The 15,765-nt window shown below is 40.9% G+C and overlaps 1 protein-coding gene across 3 annotated transcripts in view; it reads left to right on the top strand.

Moving 5' to 3' along the window:
• PITPNB (phosphatidylinositol transfer protein beta) overlaps positions 1-15,765 on the top strand; it is a gene marked incomplete at both ends in the record, with an annotated part of 59,401 nt that overhangs the window by 12,901 nt on the left and 30,735 nt on the right. For all 3 annotated transcript variants that reach the window (XM_079718081.1, XM_079718080.1, XM_079718082.1), the window contains 4 exons: positions 4,533-4,624; positions 5,294-5,301; positions 5,825-5,899; positions 7,457-7,540. In XM_079718081.1, the coding sequence (XP_079574207.1) occupies positions 4,533-4,624; positions 5,294-5,301; positions 5,825-5,899; positions 7,457-7,540 (259 nt within the window). The remainder of the gene's footprint in view (positions 1-4,532; positions 4,625-5,293; positions 5,302-5,824; positions 5,900-7,456; positions 7,541-15,765) is intronic.

Genomic DNA, 15,765 nt, shown 5'->3' with positions numbered 1-15,765 from the left:
TTTTAATTTTTTCCACCTTATATCTCTCCCTTTCTTCCATCTCTAGCACCACTGCATTAATGCAAGCTCCATGTCTCTCAAACTTCTCCGGTTGCCTCCCTGCATTCATCTCTTGCTGTTCATTCTTTTGACTGTTATAAATAATGCTGCTATAAACATTTGTGTACAAGTTTCTCTGTGAACATATGTTTTCATTTCTCTTGGGTATGTACATACACATGTACATGTACCTACAATTGGAATTGCATACAGTAACTCCTCACTTTTTGAAGAAGTGCCAGACTGTTTTCCAAAGTGATTTTACCATCTTACATTCCCAACAACAGTGTGTGAAGGCTCCATTTTCTCCACATCACTGCCAACCCTTGTTATTTTTGGAATTTTTTTTTTAATGGCAGCCGTACTAATGGGCGTGAGGTAGTATCTCATTGTAGTTTTGATTTGCATTTCCCTGCTGATTAAAGATGTTGAGCATCTTCTCATATGCTTATTGATCATTTGTAGATCCTTGGAGAAATATCTGTTCAAATCTTTTACCCATTTTTAAATTGGGTTGGCTTTTTATTGTAAGAGTTCTTCGTATATTCCGGATACTAGTCTCCTATCAGATACATGATTTGCAGTATTTTTCCCCCATTTGTGAGTTGTCTTTTCATTTTCTTATATCCTTTGAGGCTTAAAAAGCTTCTAATTTTGACATTCAATTTACGTTTTTTTCTAAGAATTTTATACGTTCAGCTCTTTCCTTTAGCTCTTTAATCCATTTTTAGTTAACTTTTGCTGCCGTCCATTCTTGCCCACTCCGTTTAATTTTCCACACAAAGCCAGAATGATATTAAAACTTAAATCACGTTGTGTCATTCCCCTCCTTAGAGCCTTCAGTAGCTTCCCATCATACAAAGAATAAAATCCAAACTCTTATGCCTGTGAGAGGAGCCCCGTGTGATCTGTCTGCACCCTGCCCACCTCATCATCCTTGTCTTGTATTCCTCTGTTCTTTGTTCACGACAGTCTCGCCATGCTGGAGGCCTCCCGAGTGGCCCAAGCAGACCAGATCTTTTGCTATCTTAGGACCTTTGGTCATGCTGGTCCCTCTGCCTGCTCTGGTGTTCGCTGTCTCTTCATGTAGCTGGCCCTCTGCACCCTCCAGTCGCCACTGTAGTGTCACTTCCTCAGGGAGGCCTTTCTGAGCACCCTTGCTGCAGGTACTCACTTGCCCACTGCCATGTTCCTTAAAACTCATAGCCTTCAGGAAAGGTAATTTTCATTGTCATTTGTTGTTTGCTGGCCTGTTTTCTGTTTCCCTCCCTGGAAGGTGAGCTCTGGGTAAGAATTGTCCCTGTTTGTATACCATTATGTACATGGTCCCTGGCAAAATGGACAGGCAGTAAATACTTGAGTGGATGAATGAATGAGGTCTCCAGTGTCTTTAAGGTATATTTTAGTTGGTTATAAAATGAAAGATTACTTTATTTATGGCAAATTAATGTAGTCTTCAAATTCTTCCCTATGTTTTTCTACATTTTGATGTTTATCCACAGTAGGATGGAGAAGGATGGAAAAATGGAACTTTGAACGGTTTTGTTCGTTTTGTCTACAAGAAGATGTAAACATTTCATTGGAAAAAGTGCAGTTTGAAATGATTTGCCAAGGTATTATTTATCTCAGGAGCAAGATTTTTTAAAAAAGCTCCTACATCAAAGTTCAGTGAACACAATGGTCATTTATTATGTATCTTTTAAATCATATAAGCCCTTTGTTTTCTTCTGCAACTATGACGAAGTTGTCTTACTGCACAACAGATAGGTTCACAACCATTGGTATATTGAGGTTAGATCTTAATATTGATAACACAACTGATAAAACACTTCAGTTGAATTTTACCCTGAAGTTAAGTATTCTTATTTTGTATTCAGAGATGGGGTAGGGGAAGGGCTGTGTATTGGCAAAGTACCTTTGTGCATCTGGACATTATACTATGGCTAACTCTTAAACTCTGAAATCGAGATGTGTTTACCTTGAGGTAAGCACTGTCATGAATGTTGGTTTATCATGAGAGGACAACATTTTGTGACTAGTTTGGGGGAATAAGAGGAGGAATGTCCTTTTTAATTTGTTTGGTTTTGAAGGTCTAGCTCTATTTTGTTAATTTGGTTAATATTTGTCCCTTTTCTGAGACTCTAAGCTTCTAAAACAGAGTTTCCTGCATGTTAACTAAAGTGACCTCCTAAGTGATACTGAGGTAGAAAACAAGGTATATGCTTTCAGTTGTGTACGAATGGCACACTTGACCTGCCTTGTTAGGAATATATTAAAGTTGCCATTAATGAAAATTCCTCTCCTTTAAAGTAGAAGTGAAATTCAGTTTTATTTTCTCCATTTATACATTTTCTCTAAATTTAGTCAGATTCATTGAGGAGAGATGTATGTTAATGTTCTCATGTTAAACGTAAAAAAACAGTAAATTTGAAACAAAACTAGCTCAAAGGTTTGGTCGTTTTTAACTAAGTCAAAACATAAAACGAATTGGAATTCGCATGGTAGAAAAAACATGCTGGAAATAAGACAATAGGCATTTGGAAGCAAGACGATGAAATACTAAAACTTCCTTACAGATTTGGCTCATGCTGGCCTTCAGTAACTGACTGCCAATTTTCTTGTTTGTATCAGCAAATTTTAAAACTTGATGAATATTAAGGTTTTTAGAACATTGGGCACTATAGGAATAAATACAGTAGTTCAGAGTATGTTCCTGAGCAGGTACACAGCTATTTTTCTCCTGCCTTTTTCTTAGTTGACCAAGTGAACCACTGATATAATCTGTTTGTCATTCTCTCAGATGACAGGTAATCTTGTAGCTAGTATTATAAAACATTCCCCATATGTATTATGTTATACCCTGATTAGACCTCTCCTACATTTAAAGGAGTTTTGGTTCCAGTTTTTTAGCAATGGAAGAAATAATTTGGACTGCTTAGAGATTCCTTGACTTTTAATGTGATATTATTGTCACGTATCCTGTCTTTGTTTGTTTTTTCTTTTGGTTGGAATACATTTATTTCATCTGTCTGTAAACAAGGCATTTAATAGTTACGGCATTTTTTAAAATGCATATTAAATCAGGTGAGTTAAACTGTAGGGAATTCCTAAACTGTACCATTCTTGGTACTGCAGAGGCAAGGAAAGGACTGTGCACACTACGGTAGCTGTGCAGCTCTCTGGCTGGTGTGGGGTTCATTCCATCTACCTTGCTTAGTCTCCAAAATTCAACATAAGAAGATCTTCGGTCAACTGCTCAATCTTACTATGGGGCTAGCAGTCCTCTCTGGGTCTCATGTATCTTTAGTTTGTTCTTTCTCTTAGTTTAGGAAATTAAGTTGTGCTTGAAAGTTGTCAGAAAGCAGCTCTGATGGAAAAAATATACGCAGGGCTTCAAGTTGGAGGATATCATTTTGACATACAGTTATTCAGCCACTTAAATGCTGGTTACATGAAATAATGAATTAATGCTTAACTCATAGTGTTCTTGAGGGACTAAAGTGAAGAAAGGCATGTGAAAGCACCCAGCTGCATGTCAAATTATAATTAAAAAGCAGTAACCACCATTTAGTGAGCTCTCATTGCACTGCGCCATTGCTAAATACATTACAGATACTATCTGATGGAATCCTCTCAATAACCCTGCAGAGTAGATAGTATGAACTCCGTTCAACACAGGAGGAAGTTAAGAGCGCCAAGTAATATGCCCCAGGTCACACAGCTACTAAGTGGTGATGTTGGGATTTGAATCCAACCTGTGGAAAGCCTGTGCATGTAAAACTGCTTTCTGTACTGTAGGTACCGATCAGTAAAATGGTCATTTCATGTGCACTGCTTTGAAGACTGATAAAACTGATTTTCCATGTTTGTTAACCAGTTGTGTTTTCTGTTTGTGGTGTGTCTGTGGATGTCCTTTGCCCATTTATCTGTTGGAATCTTTCCTGATTATCTCATGAATTTGCAGAAACTCATCATGTATTAATTACATATTTAACCCGTCTACTCTGACCACACTTGAGGCAGCAATTAACATTCATTTTCCAAGTCTACAAAATTTTATACTTGAACATATTTGAATATCTGACTCTCTACATGGATCCTTCACATTATCATTTTTCTTTAAGTTTATTCTGTAAAATGTATTAAAGGACTTTTATTCAGAGTCGTTATCTTATTTTGGCGACTATATACTGCATTAAGAAACAATGTGGTGTAGTCTAAACTGCAGGAGAGAACTTCTGTGTTGTATTATGTGCAGGTTGAATAGCTTCAGTTAACCCTTAGATCTCATATTAGGGGAGTAGGTTAAAAGCCATAAGAAAGAATTGCTTCTATTTTAAAAAACAACCCTCTGTTTGGTTAAACACATTCTTAATCATTTTGTTGTTTTTACAATAATTTTATATTTGAGTACTCTTTGAAGCAGTCTGATAGCAGCCAACAAGGAATTAATGGTGCTGTTGAAAACGTATCCGGTATTTCTCTCCTCAAAGCAAAGTCCCAGCATTCGTGAGGATGATTGCTCCCGAGGGCTCCTTGGTGTTTCATGAGAAAGCCTGGAACGCATATCCCTACTGTAGAACAAGTAAGTCTGGTTCCCAGAAACCGTTTCACCCTTCTACCCTGCGGCTAATGAGGAAAGGGACTGCGGTGCCCGCGCCTTAGAGAAAGGTAACAGGAAGCAAGGCCTTCTTTGGGTTGTCGGGGAGTCACTGCACGCACTGTGGCAGAGAGGCAGCTGTGCTGGGTCCCACCCCCAGGCCCTAGTGAGGGACACGTGTTCATTCCCAGATGACAGGCACCTTGAGGTCCTCCGTTGACCAAGCAGGCTCCACGGGGAGCAAATAAAAGGAATACAGAAACCTTAAAGAAAGGTCATTCTCATGCACAAGTGTCATTTGATGTAGTTTCAACAGTATTTTACTTGTATTGCCACATAGTAGAGGAGGAATATGATGGACAGACTCCTCAGACAGCTTCCTGTTGTTTGCTAAGTTAGCCTTATAAATGATGTTTTGCTTTTGTGACATTATTCTTTTACCATTGTTTTAAAATTAGATTATTGATTCCACAATCTAAAGTATCCTATGGTGTCACTGTTTAGAAGTTGTGTTTTGCAGATATAAACCAAATGTTCTGTGTTGGCAGGTAGTTTAATCTTTGTGACATTAAATATTGTGACAGACTATTTTGGCTCCAATTAATATTCTGACATTTTTCCCCTTTTGTCGCCTACCTGTTCGTTATGCCTCAGTTGTAACGGTGAGTAAAACTCTTCTTGTGTAACATACTCTTCATCTTTAAACTTTGCTTTACATAGTAATATTTTCAGCTATTTCTTGCTTTTTTCTTAAAACTGCCCACTGCTGCATGGCTGCTCCTCGGTGCTCCTGGCAGCAGCTTGCGCTCCACCTCGTGCTCCATTGTTAAGGGGCTCTTTCCAGCCTTGCCTCAAAACTCTCCCTATTCACTTTATTTTGCTTCTGCTACTTCCTTTGAATGCCAGATTCACTCGCCAAACCTCACAGCTTCTTTAATATTAGCCCTGTGTGCTGCATGACAAGCAGGGTTGTTTACATTATTTAAAAGCATGCAGCAATTGGTTTGCCTGACAAGTCTAAAAGTAGGCAGCTAATGATTCTTTGTCACTTGAGGATCAGTGTTCCTATGTCAGTCTTCCTGTAGAGTCAAAGCATGGATACTTGTGCTGGGGAAAGCTCCTGCAGACATGAGCCCCAAGAACCAGTGAAAGATCACTATCATTTTGCTGTTGTGTTTTCTGCAGAATGAATATATGAAAGATGATTTCTTCATTAAAATTGAAACATGGCACAAACCAGACTTGGGAACATTAGAAAATGTAAGTTTTGACTCTGGGCTTTCAGTGTAGAAGGCCCTGGAAATGGGAATACTGTAGTCATTTTGTCATCACCAAAGTGATGCCACCTGCCTTAGATGAGCACCTGGCCACACCGGGGTGTGTGTCAGATTGCGGTGAGGCAAGCACTCAGCCAGAAACAAATGGGCCTTCCTTGTCAGTCCCTTGCCCTGGTGTGTGAGTGGACTTTGGTGAGGTTGCTGTTTTTATCAGCAACTTTTCCTGGGACAGGGAGAGCATAGATAAAAATGTACAGATAATTTTTTTCATCTTTTCCTCTATGTATTTGCCAGAGCTGCTCTGCGTAGCAAAATTGATTGCTTTAATTTTCACCTCCATTCCATTTTGCTGGAATATGGGTTGATTTCAGAGAAATGGCCAAAAGGCAGGAGGGAGAAGGTACTTTGACTGATTTACAGAAATGTTGACAAGCTCCCGCCTTTTACAAATTGGTGCACATTTATCCCTAAAGTAAATTACCAAAAAATCAGTTAAGACTCAGTGTAGTCATTAACTTGGTAAGGTTTGGCAGGGAACTTGGGAGGGCATCCGGTATAGGTTGACGCCCTGGCCCAGTGGTTCTCAAAGGTGTGGTCTCTGGACCAGCAGCAGCATCTGGGAACTTGTTAGAAATGCAGATGGCTCAGGCCTCACTGCATACCCACTGAATCAGAATCTCTGGAAATGGGGTCCAGCATGGTGGGCATTCCAGTTTGAGAACTACCGTTCCAACCTTATGATATGCTGTTATGGGAAAGTAAGTTTATGGTAATTGTGGTAGATTCTTTTCTCCCTGTGGTTTAATGTTATTGGTGCCAATCAGTAGAACTTTAATGATAATTTGTAGTATTTGACTTGAGTTTTTCTTCGAGATGATCATTTGACTTTTCACATTTTTTTTTTACAGTAGCTCTAAAATTTAGAGTCGAAATGAGGTATTTTGGTATGCTTTAGTCTGCATGATTTAATTTGCCATTTTTAGTTTTCAAATGGGCGTATCTTTGGCAGTTTTTAAACAGTTCTTTATGGGTTCGTAGATGGAGTTTCAGAAATAAATGATTGAACAACATGAGGTATAGAGGAATTGACATCCTACTGAAACTGAATAGCTTTAGGATAATCAAATACAGGAGAGGATTTAAACCATACAGTGCACCCTCTTAAAATGTAATTATAATGTCACCCTCTGTTTGTCTAGGACTTAGAGGTTACAAGGACTTTGTCATGTACCATTTGGGTTAAACATAGGTCAGGTACATTTTTTGTATAAATCATCTCTAAGGGCTACCAGAAAATAATGGTGACAGATTTCTGTTAATTTGGCATTATCCTCTTCCCTCTCCCCCTTACCCTTTTACAGGGGTAAAAGATTTTGAGATCCCTCCAGCCTTCAGACAACTAATTTAATGAAATAGCAATTTGGATTTTTTTTATTCCTCATAATGTACTCCGAGAGTCTAAAGATAAAAGATTATGTATGTAAGTGTAGTAGTTTTGCCTAACAGTTTGCTTTGTTTCCTTTCTCTTTGTCATTTATAGGTACACGGTTTAGATCCGAACACATGGAAAACTGTTGAAATTGTCCACATAGATATTGCAGATCGAAGTCAAGTTGAACCAGCAGTAAGTATGATGTACAACTCGATGACGTTTTAACCTGTTGCCTTTTACATCTAAAAATTGTTTTATTTTTTTTCTGGTATGACCTACCTTTCTACACTGAAATAAGCCTGGAACTTAGGTCTGGGTCCAAAAAGAGATCAGAGCAGCAAAAGCGATCAGAGAATAAGAGAGAATGTGATTTGTTTTTTCGTGCAGATTTCACCTTTGCACAAGTGATCCCTCTGAGGAATCCCAGTATACCCAGGATATACATATGAGTTTGTTTTCATTGGGGGGGAAAATAACATTATTTTACAAAAGAATTTTCTCTTGAGCGTCTTTAAATACTGTGGCTCCCTTATATGTTTAAAGTCTGATTAAGAAAGCAAAAATTTAATTTACATACAAATTTTCAGTAATTCAGGGCTAAAGTTGTCATTTGTGGGAAATGGTTGATGGTAGAATATCCCAGTCTGACAGTTGTGTAGCTTTCTCTTTTGAGTCTTACTAGATGTAATTATTTGTACTCTAGACTTTTGACTTAAAAAAAATTTTTTTTCCCAAAAAGTGAGGACCCTTACTCCTCACCCCAACCCCAGCAATTAAGACCCTTGTTATTACTTTGCCCCAGTTTATAAATGTTAACTTAGTTCTTATAGTGTGTGGGGTACAGTTGTGGATTTTTTATGTGCTAAAATAACCAGTGGCCCTCTTCCTGCTAGTCTAGAGAACTAAAGCTTTGCATAAGAGTGGCACCCCTTCCTTTGTCATGGCAAAGCATGGCACATTCAGTTAGGATCCCTTTCCATTTCAATTTTGTGCTTGTTCCCTGAACTTGAGCAGTGTTGTAAGCTGAACAGAAATAACCCAGATAATAAATGTCTGGTTTTGCCATTGAAATGGAAAGGTAAGCTTTCAAAAACAAAGGTTCGACCTTTTTTCAGAAATCACTGGGGTTGGGACTGCCAGCAGTGACCCTCTGCTAGGCCAGGTCCTGTTCTGTTTAGGGCCCCCTCCCCGATAAGAAGTGTGAGCACTGATAAGGGACTCTTGTCATAGAAATTCTTAAATTTTAGTCATGCTGTGATTTGAAGTTATTTCAGTTTTAGTGATATTTCCACCTCTGAAGTTATATTGGACTTTTTTATCCTTAGAAATGAATGTATGTTCTGTTTTAAAAACAATATTCAGGTGTCTGTTTGGCCCCTTTATCTCTCTTGGTATCTCTTCCAGCCATGAGTTCGTGTATGTTAAAGAGTGGTGATAGGGTGAAAGATCACTGGGAGTGGGGTCACTAATGGCTAGGTCAGGGTAGCTCAGATGCCTGGAGCAGCAGTGCTGCCCACTGGGATTGGGTGAAGGCACTTGGATCGTATTGAGGGTGTTTGACTAAGTTGTGCTGGCCAAGCAAAACGGTCCAGTCTTGTGGCTCAGAGGTTTGCATTCCACCTTGTTCTCCAGCAGAGCACAAGGCACCTTTGATTTTGCTGGGGGCACAAGAGTAGTTCTTTGTTCCTGTCCTCAGGCTAAAATGGGCTCCCAAACAATGTTTGCAGGCAACAGTGCAAGGGGAAAGAACAGTTCAGGCCGATTGTGCAAGAGCCCTGGAGGCCCTCATTCCCTTCCTTCCACCCCAGCCTCACCTCCAGAGAGGAGGGAAGGCACTGCTGGCCTGGGATGCATGATAGCAGCATTGCCACAGGGGCTCTGGCTGGAAGGCACCACAGTGCAGAGGCTCAGCAGGTGGCTCTCTTTTTGGAAGGATGTGTGGGTGGGATAGATAGTGAGAGAGAATGGATTGGGCCCAGATGAGAGGGGTCTGCATTGTTGAGTCCATGGCGCTGTCACTGAGAACATACACTCTGAAACTAGATGGGCTTCAGATTCAAATTCTGAGGTCTTGCTGCCTGCTGGCTATTTAGTTACTTAACCTCTCTCCCTGTTTTATCTTGTGAAAAATGGAGCTAATTATCTCACAGGATTAAATTTGAGCACTTAGAGCAGTGCCTGCTTTAATAAATGTTCGCCGTTATTGTCATTATTCTTAGCAGGAGTTCTGAGAATCTGTACACCAAGCATTGTTTGGGGAGTGAATAAGTTTTCACATATGTATGTGTGGTTTTGTTTTTCACCGTTCATAGCTCCTGTTTTCCAAGTTACACTTTAAAGATTAGTTAGTTTATTTTAAAGTTTACTGAATTCACAGTACCTTTTTTTATTGTAATAAAATACACATTAAATTTACCACTTCAAACATTTTAAATGTGCAACTCAGTGGCGTTTAATACATTCACAGTGTTGTACAACCATCACCACCATCTAGTTCTAGAACATTCTCACCTCCCCGAAAGGACACCCTGTACCCATCACTCCTCACTGCTCCCTCCCCCCAACCTTTGGCTACCACTAAGTGTTTTCTGCCCCTATGGTTTTACCTGTTTGGGATATTTTATATAGATGGAATCATAGCAATATCTGGCATTCTGTTTGTGGCTTCTTTTACTTTGGTATAATGTTTTCAAGGTTCATCCACCTTGTAGCATGTGTCATTTTGTCATTCTTTTTTATGCATGAAGAATAGTCCAGTGTATGAATACCACGTTCTGTTTATGCATTATTCTGTTGGTGGACATTTGGGTTGTTTCCACCTTTTGGCGATTGTAAATAGTGCTACTGTGAACATGTGTGGCACAGTAGCTTTTTGTTTGTGTGTTTTCTCAGTTGTGGAAACTACAAGTACAAATGATATCGTGTAGGGATTCTCAAAACCTTTTGGCATTAAAAAAAAGAAAGAAAGAAAGAACCTTGACATGCCTATTTTCTGCTATAAAGGGGGGAGGGGAACTCTGGTGGGAGGTCAGGGTGCCCTTGGATGTTTGGGGCTTGGGGTGAGGGGCAGGGCACCGAGCTGCCTGGGGGCATGTGAAGGCTGAGCAGTGGGCGGAGCAGGGGGAGTCACGGGGCTCGGGCTCTGCCTCTGCCTTCTGCACAGCCTCCTCCGCCCCCTCTGCTGGCACAGACGGTTGCCCCACACTCTCCCTTCAGATTCCACCCCCCATCTGCTTGGCCTCCACTAGTTAACGTTTGCATTAGGATTAGCTTCTATTGCAAACACCTGGACCACCTGGCTATCCTTACTTCTTGCCAGATCCAGTTTGGTTTTCTGTTGAATTAATTTGTTCCTTTGATTCTGCACTTTTATGTTCCTTGGAAATTATAGCCCACGGTGTCAAAGGAAGCTTTAAGAACGCACTTGCGTTTCTGAAATGGCCATGTTGTCACAGCAGTCAACTCACATCGTGGGGCTCAGTCTGTGCTGCTGGCATAGCCCCTGGTAGCTCCTCAAGATGGTACAGTACCCTCAAGAGGCTTAACACTCTGGGTGAGACAAACCCCGTACAGTGAAATAGTTAACAAATGGTGGAGGTGTATGCTTGGTCCAGAGCGCATCAGGATTTCAGAGAAAAGAAGTGATCTGTGAGGACAGAGGTCTGAAAAGACTGAGGAAGAGTCATAATATGAGGACGAGTAGCGTTTTGATGGGTGGAGCGGCCCACCCCCACTCTCACTACAGTTTTCCCTCTTACCCGCATTGCTCTGATGTATTGTATGTTTGTTTGTTTTTCTCTCTCCCTTCTAAATAGAAATTGAACCCCAGAGGGAAGAATCTTTGTACTGTTAACCCTTGCCTCCCCAGCTCCTAGAACAGTGCCTGGGCTGTAATAGGTACTCAGTGAATGCATGTTGACTGAATGAGTGAATTGCAGGCAAGCAGAATAGAAGCAGAGGTACAGGTGCGTTATCCAACACTGAGGGAGAGGTTGGAATAATAGAGTTGAAGGGAACCTTAGCTACCTAGGCCTCAGTGCTTTCAAACTGTGCTTTCCAGAACCCTAAGTTTCTTGGAAACCACTCTGGTTGTTAGGACGAGTGCCTAGAGCATGGGGCTGGGAAGTTCCCTCTGGCCCTCTCCCAGCACAGTTCTGCATGTCTTACACTAGTCTTCACCATACGGTTTACTTTGAACACAGTTCTGCAGCTACAAATAGTTTGGTTTCAGGGCTAAACAGGGAAGTCCTGTTGTACAAGTGAGGAAACTAAGGCCAGATAAACTGCATTTTTCTCAAGGTCGTTGAGCTGATGCCTGAAGTGGAAATTCTAACTCAGTCCAGTATTCTTTCCACTGACCTGACTCCTTCCGAGCAGAGGCCCTGTCTGCTTTGTCCCTTTTCAAGCTGCCACTTGAGCACTGTCTTCCTCTCCTCAAGCTGGTCTGCCACTGGCCACGTCACACTGCTTGTTCTGGCCTCCCTTCTGGGAACCTTCCTCTCTGTCCAAAGCCTGTGTGTCCTGCAGGATCTGCCTCCGGGGGATTTCACTTTCATTGGCATCAGTCTTCCCCTCTGCTGAGTTTCAGCTCTTGTTCATTTCTTTGCTGTGCCTTGTTCTGTGTTCAGGAACCCATCCCCTCTTCACAGAGTGGTGACTTGTGAATAGGTGTCAAATGAACCTGATGAGCTTGAGGGCAATGAAGAAACTAACCTATAACACCTGGGTTGGCCGGGGGTGAGGAATCAGGCACTCACATACATTCCCTGTGGGCGTGGAAGTCGCACAACCTCTGTTGCAGAATTGCAAATGCACGCGCCTTTTGCCCCAGCAAAATTCCACTTCTAGGAATTGGTCCTACTCGATGTGAAGTACCAAATGTATAAGCATAAGATTTTTATAAGGAAACAGTCTGAAGTCTTAAATGTTTCTCCATCGATGGGGAACTGATGAAAAATGTGGTTCCACCCGTATGGTGGAGTTCAGTGTAGTCACCAGAAGGGAGTGAGTCTTTTGTACTGATAGGGTATCCTTTCCAAGACAATGTGGAGGGAAAAAGATAATATCTATATGCATGTATTTGCTTGCTTACGTATAGAGGTCAAGAAATGTGTATAAGATGGTGGTGACAGTGATTCTTCAGCAAACGGGAGCAGCTAGATTAGATGGCAGGGGGATGGGGTAGACGAGTCAGGGTCCGGCAGAGACATGCCCAGTGGACTGGGTGGGGGGATGTCCTCACTCAGTGTTCAGTTTTCTGTTGCTACATGACAGATCACCACAAATTGAGTTGCCGTGTAATGTAACCTAATCAAAGAAATGACAGCCCATCACCTTTGCCATAGTCTCTTGGTTAGAAGTCACAGCTTCCACCTGTTCTCAGGGGAGGAGATCACACAAGATTGTTACTCACTGGGGGAAAAGGGTCATCTTAGGATACGTCTGCCATACCAGTGGCCAATTTTTAGTACCTAAAGCTTGCTCTTTAAGGATTAAGTGATACTAGAATTGGGAGCTTGGTTAACTGCATGGGCCAACGAGGTGGATTTTCAGTAGGGAGACCTGAAGGTGTAGTCACCTCTCCATGCTCAGCCTGGCACCTTAACTCCTGGAGGTTTTAGTCTCAGTCTGACTTAATTCCTTGGTTTTTATTTTGTTTTTAATGAACTCTGTTTTTACTTGAATGAGCTAAATTTTCTTAAAACGTCTTAAATGGTTGAATTTCTGTCCTGCATATTACTTGCCTTAAAAGAAGTAAAAACAGTCGGTTAGTAATTTTGAGAGGATAAGTAGTCAACTCTCCCAAATCAGGACAAATGTGAAATGGTTGGGAGTTAAGAAACCAGGAAGTTGCAAGTGAAGCTTGAATCTTTTTACTCCACCTGGTGGGGGGTTTCTGTCACTGCAGCTGGATTTAATACAAATACAGCCCTGAACGTTATTCTAGTTGAGATTTAACTGTCTCTGCTGGGTTGCTTTCCTTATAGACTTGCTGGGTTTTGGTCATGCTTATGCACTGTACTTCACCATGCATAGAAGGGATGTGATTAGACCCACAGTGTAACTGAATACTTGGGTGGATGCTTTGACATATTTACATAATCGAAGGATGACATTGTCAAAATAACTCTAGGAACAAGGAGTTGTAAAAACTGTCAGTGTGATGCAGAGTCACAGAGTAATTTGCTACAGAAATCATATATACATTTAAATTTATGGGTTATTTGGTTTTTTCCTTGATGACTTATGGGAAGTCTGCATAGGACTGTTACTATAGCCACCATTCTCTGGTATTTTCTAGAAGATAACAGCACTGCCTAATGAAACAAGCTGAGCAGTCTGAGATTTCTGCTTAAATGTCCCCACCCAATTTCTTTTGGCTACCATGCAAAACAGATTTCTTGTTTTAGTGGAAAGAGGCATTGGAGTGAAGTATTAAGATGTTATATCCTTTTAGAGGGAAGGGTCCTTCTGCTTGTAATTGCAGCAGCCACTGAGCACATCACGTTCCATCAGAACACACCCCCTGCCCCCACATCTCCTCCATCCCCTCAGCTTCTTGCCCCTCCCTCATTTCAAATATAACCCAGATATCACTCTTGAAAAGCCTTCCTCAGTAAATTGGGTGCCCCTTGGGGGCCTGGACTGTACTGATCATCTCTGTATTTCTAGGACCTAACAAGATGCTCAGCGCCTGACATGCAGAGAGCTCTTCAGTAAAGGTTTGATCAGTCAAAGAGAATTTGCAGATTTTTTCCTCTGTGGTGTGAAAAAAAAAAGCAGGGCAATGGGGAGACAGTTTGGAGGAAATGAAGTTTTTATTGTTCAAATATTAAATGGACAAATGCTACTTTAGCCCATTCTTTACTAATTCTGGATCATGAAGTATATGTGACGTGCCTTCAGTTCTAAAAACTGTGTCCTTTCTGAATGAGCAGATGCCTTTCTGTCAGATTAAAAAGTGTTTCAGTTAGATCAGATTGTAAGGAGGAGTCAAGGTGTCCAGTGTAAAACACCAGAATACAAGTTTTAAAGTATTTTTAATTTCTAAAGTCGTTGTTGATACATAACCACAATAAAAAGTTGAGAATTCTTTAAATGTCCTGATGAAATGCACATGCATATCTTCAACTCATTTCCAAAATATACACAAATGAGTCAGTTGACATCTGCTTCTGCTTTTTTTTAAGGTATGAATTTGAATCTGGCCCCTTTTAATCATCTCCAGCACTTTGTCTAAGTAGCTTTCCATGATTTGTATACAAAAGTCACTTCCCAGGAGAGGAAGAGTCTTTAAAGTGTAAGCCGAAGTGTACACATGATTAACATCAGAGAGACCTTCGTTTTTGGAAGTAATTTGAAAGAAAATGAGCACAATTTAAAGAAAAGAAAAGAAAAGAAAAAGAAATTGGAACCACATTTTAGGTATTTATGTGTAACCGGGAAAGGATTGTATCAGCCTTCCTCTGTAGTCTATGCTTCCTCTGAAGTACTGCTATGGGACTTTATTTTTATAATTTATATTTTTTTTCATGGAAATAAATGTTCAATTCAAATTTTTAAGGCTCACAGGTCTAAAATTGATAAAGCTGAACATCTGCTTTTTAGATGTCAGTAATAAGCAAATATTAATGGCATAAAAGTTTGGGAGATATAGTTGAAAAATATAGATCTTTGCCAAATTAAAATGCAGCAGGTTTAAAGAGAGAATAATTTTTTTCCCTTTTTCATCATCTTAGGGTGTATTAATTAAAGGTGAAAGATTTTTCCCAAATGAGGCATTTCAAAGCCAAGAGTTGCCCAGTTTTTTAACCTTAGTGTTGTTTCACTGAAGATGGTATTCCTAAAAGGAAGAGACACAAGCTAGAAACTCACATGCCATATTGTTTCTGGGTCACAGAAAGGATGTGCAAGGTGTGGTCTGATTGATCAGGTCCTTAGTGGAGACTCCTCAAAGAGCTCAGAGGGGCACTTTCATTGTGAGTGACCCAGGAAGCTTGTGCTCTTAAGATAAAGCTCAGATTTCATACATATCTCTTCATTCTTCTGTCCTTTTTAACCCCCCTCTGCCCCATTTGTTACTCTCAGGTCCTTATCCTTACATGCTCGTGAGTATAATTGCCTTGGTTGCCATGTCGTGTTTACCCCAAGTCCTTTTTTTTTCCTCCACATTTGTGATTGTCCACCCCGGGAAGTGGTGGGGAGGAAGTATCTCACACTCTGGACTCAGAGCTCTATGCCCTCAACCCTGATGCCTGCCCCCAGTAGCCAAACCTCCCTCCCTGGGCTGTGCTCCTTGGGTTGCCACTGTTGGACTCCAGACGGCTCTGTGCCATCTCCTTCCAGTAGAAAACTTCTCCTGAGCAGCTTTTTCAGCAGGAGCTCCTGGAGCAAAGTGTGGCTCCACTCACTAGTCC

The sequence above is a fragment of the Hyperoodon ampullatus genome (genome assembly GCF_949752795.1).
Source record: "Hyperoodon ampullatus genome assembly, chromosome: 13".
NCBI classification, from domain to species: Eukaryota; Metazoa; Chordata; class Mammalia; order Artiodactyla; family Ziphiidae; genus Hyperoodon; species Hyperoodon ampullatus.
This window is presented reverse-complemented; position numbering and strand designations above follow the sequence as displayed.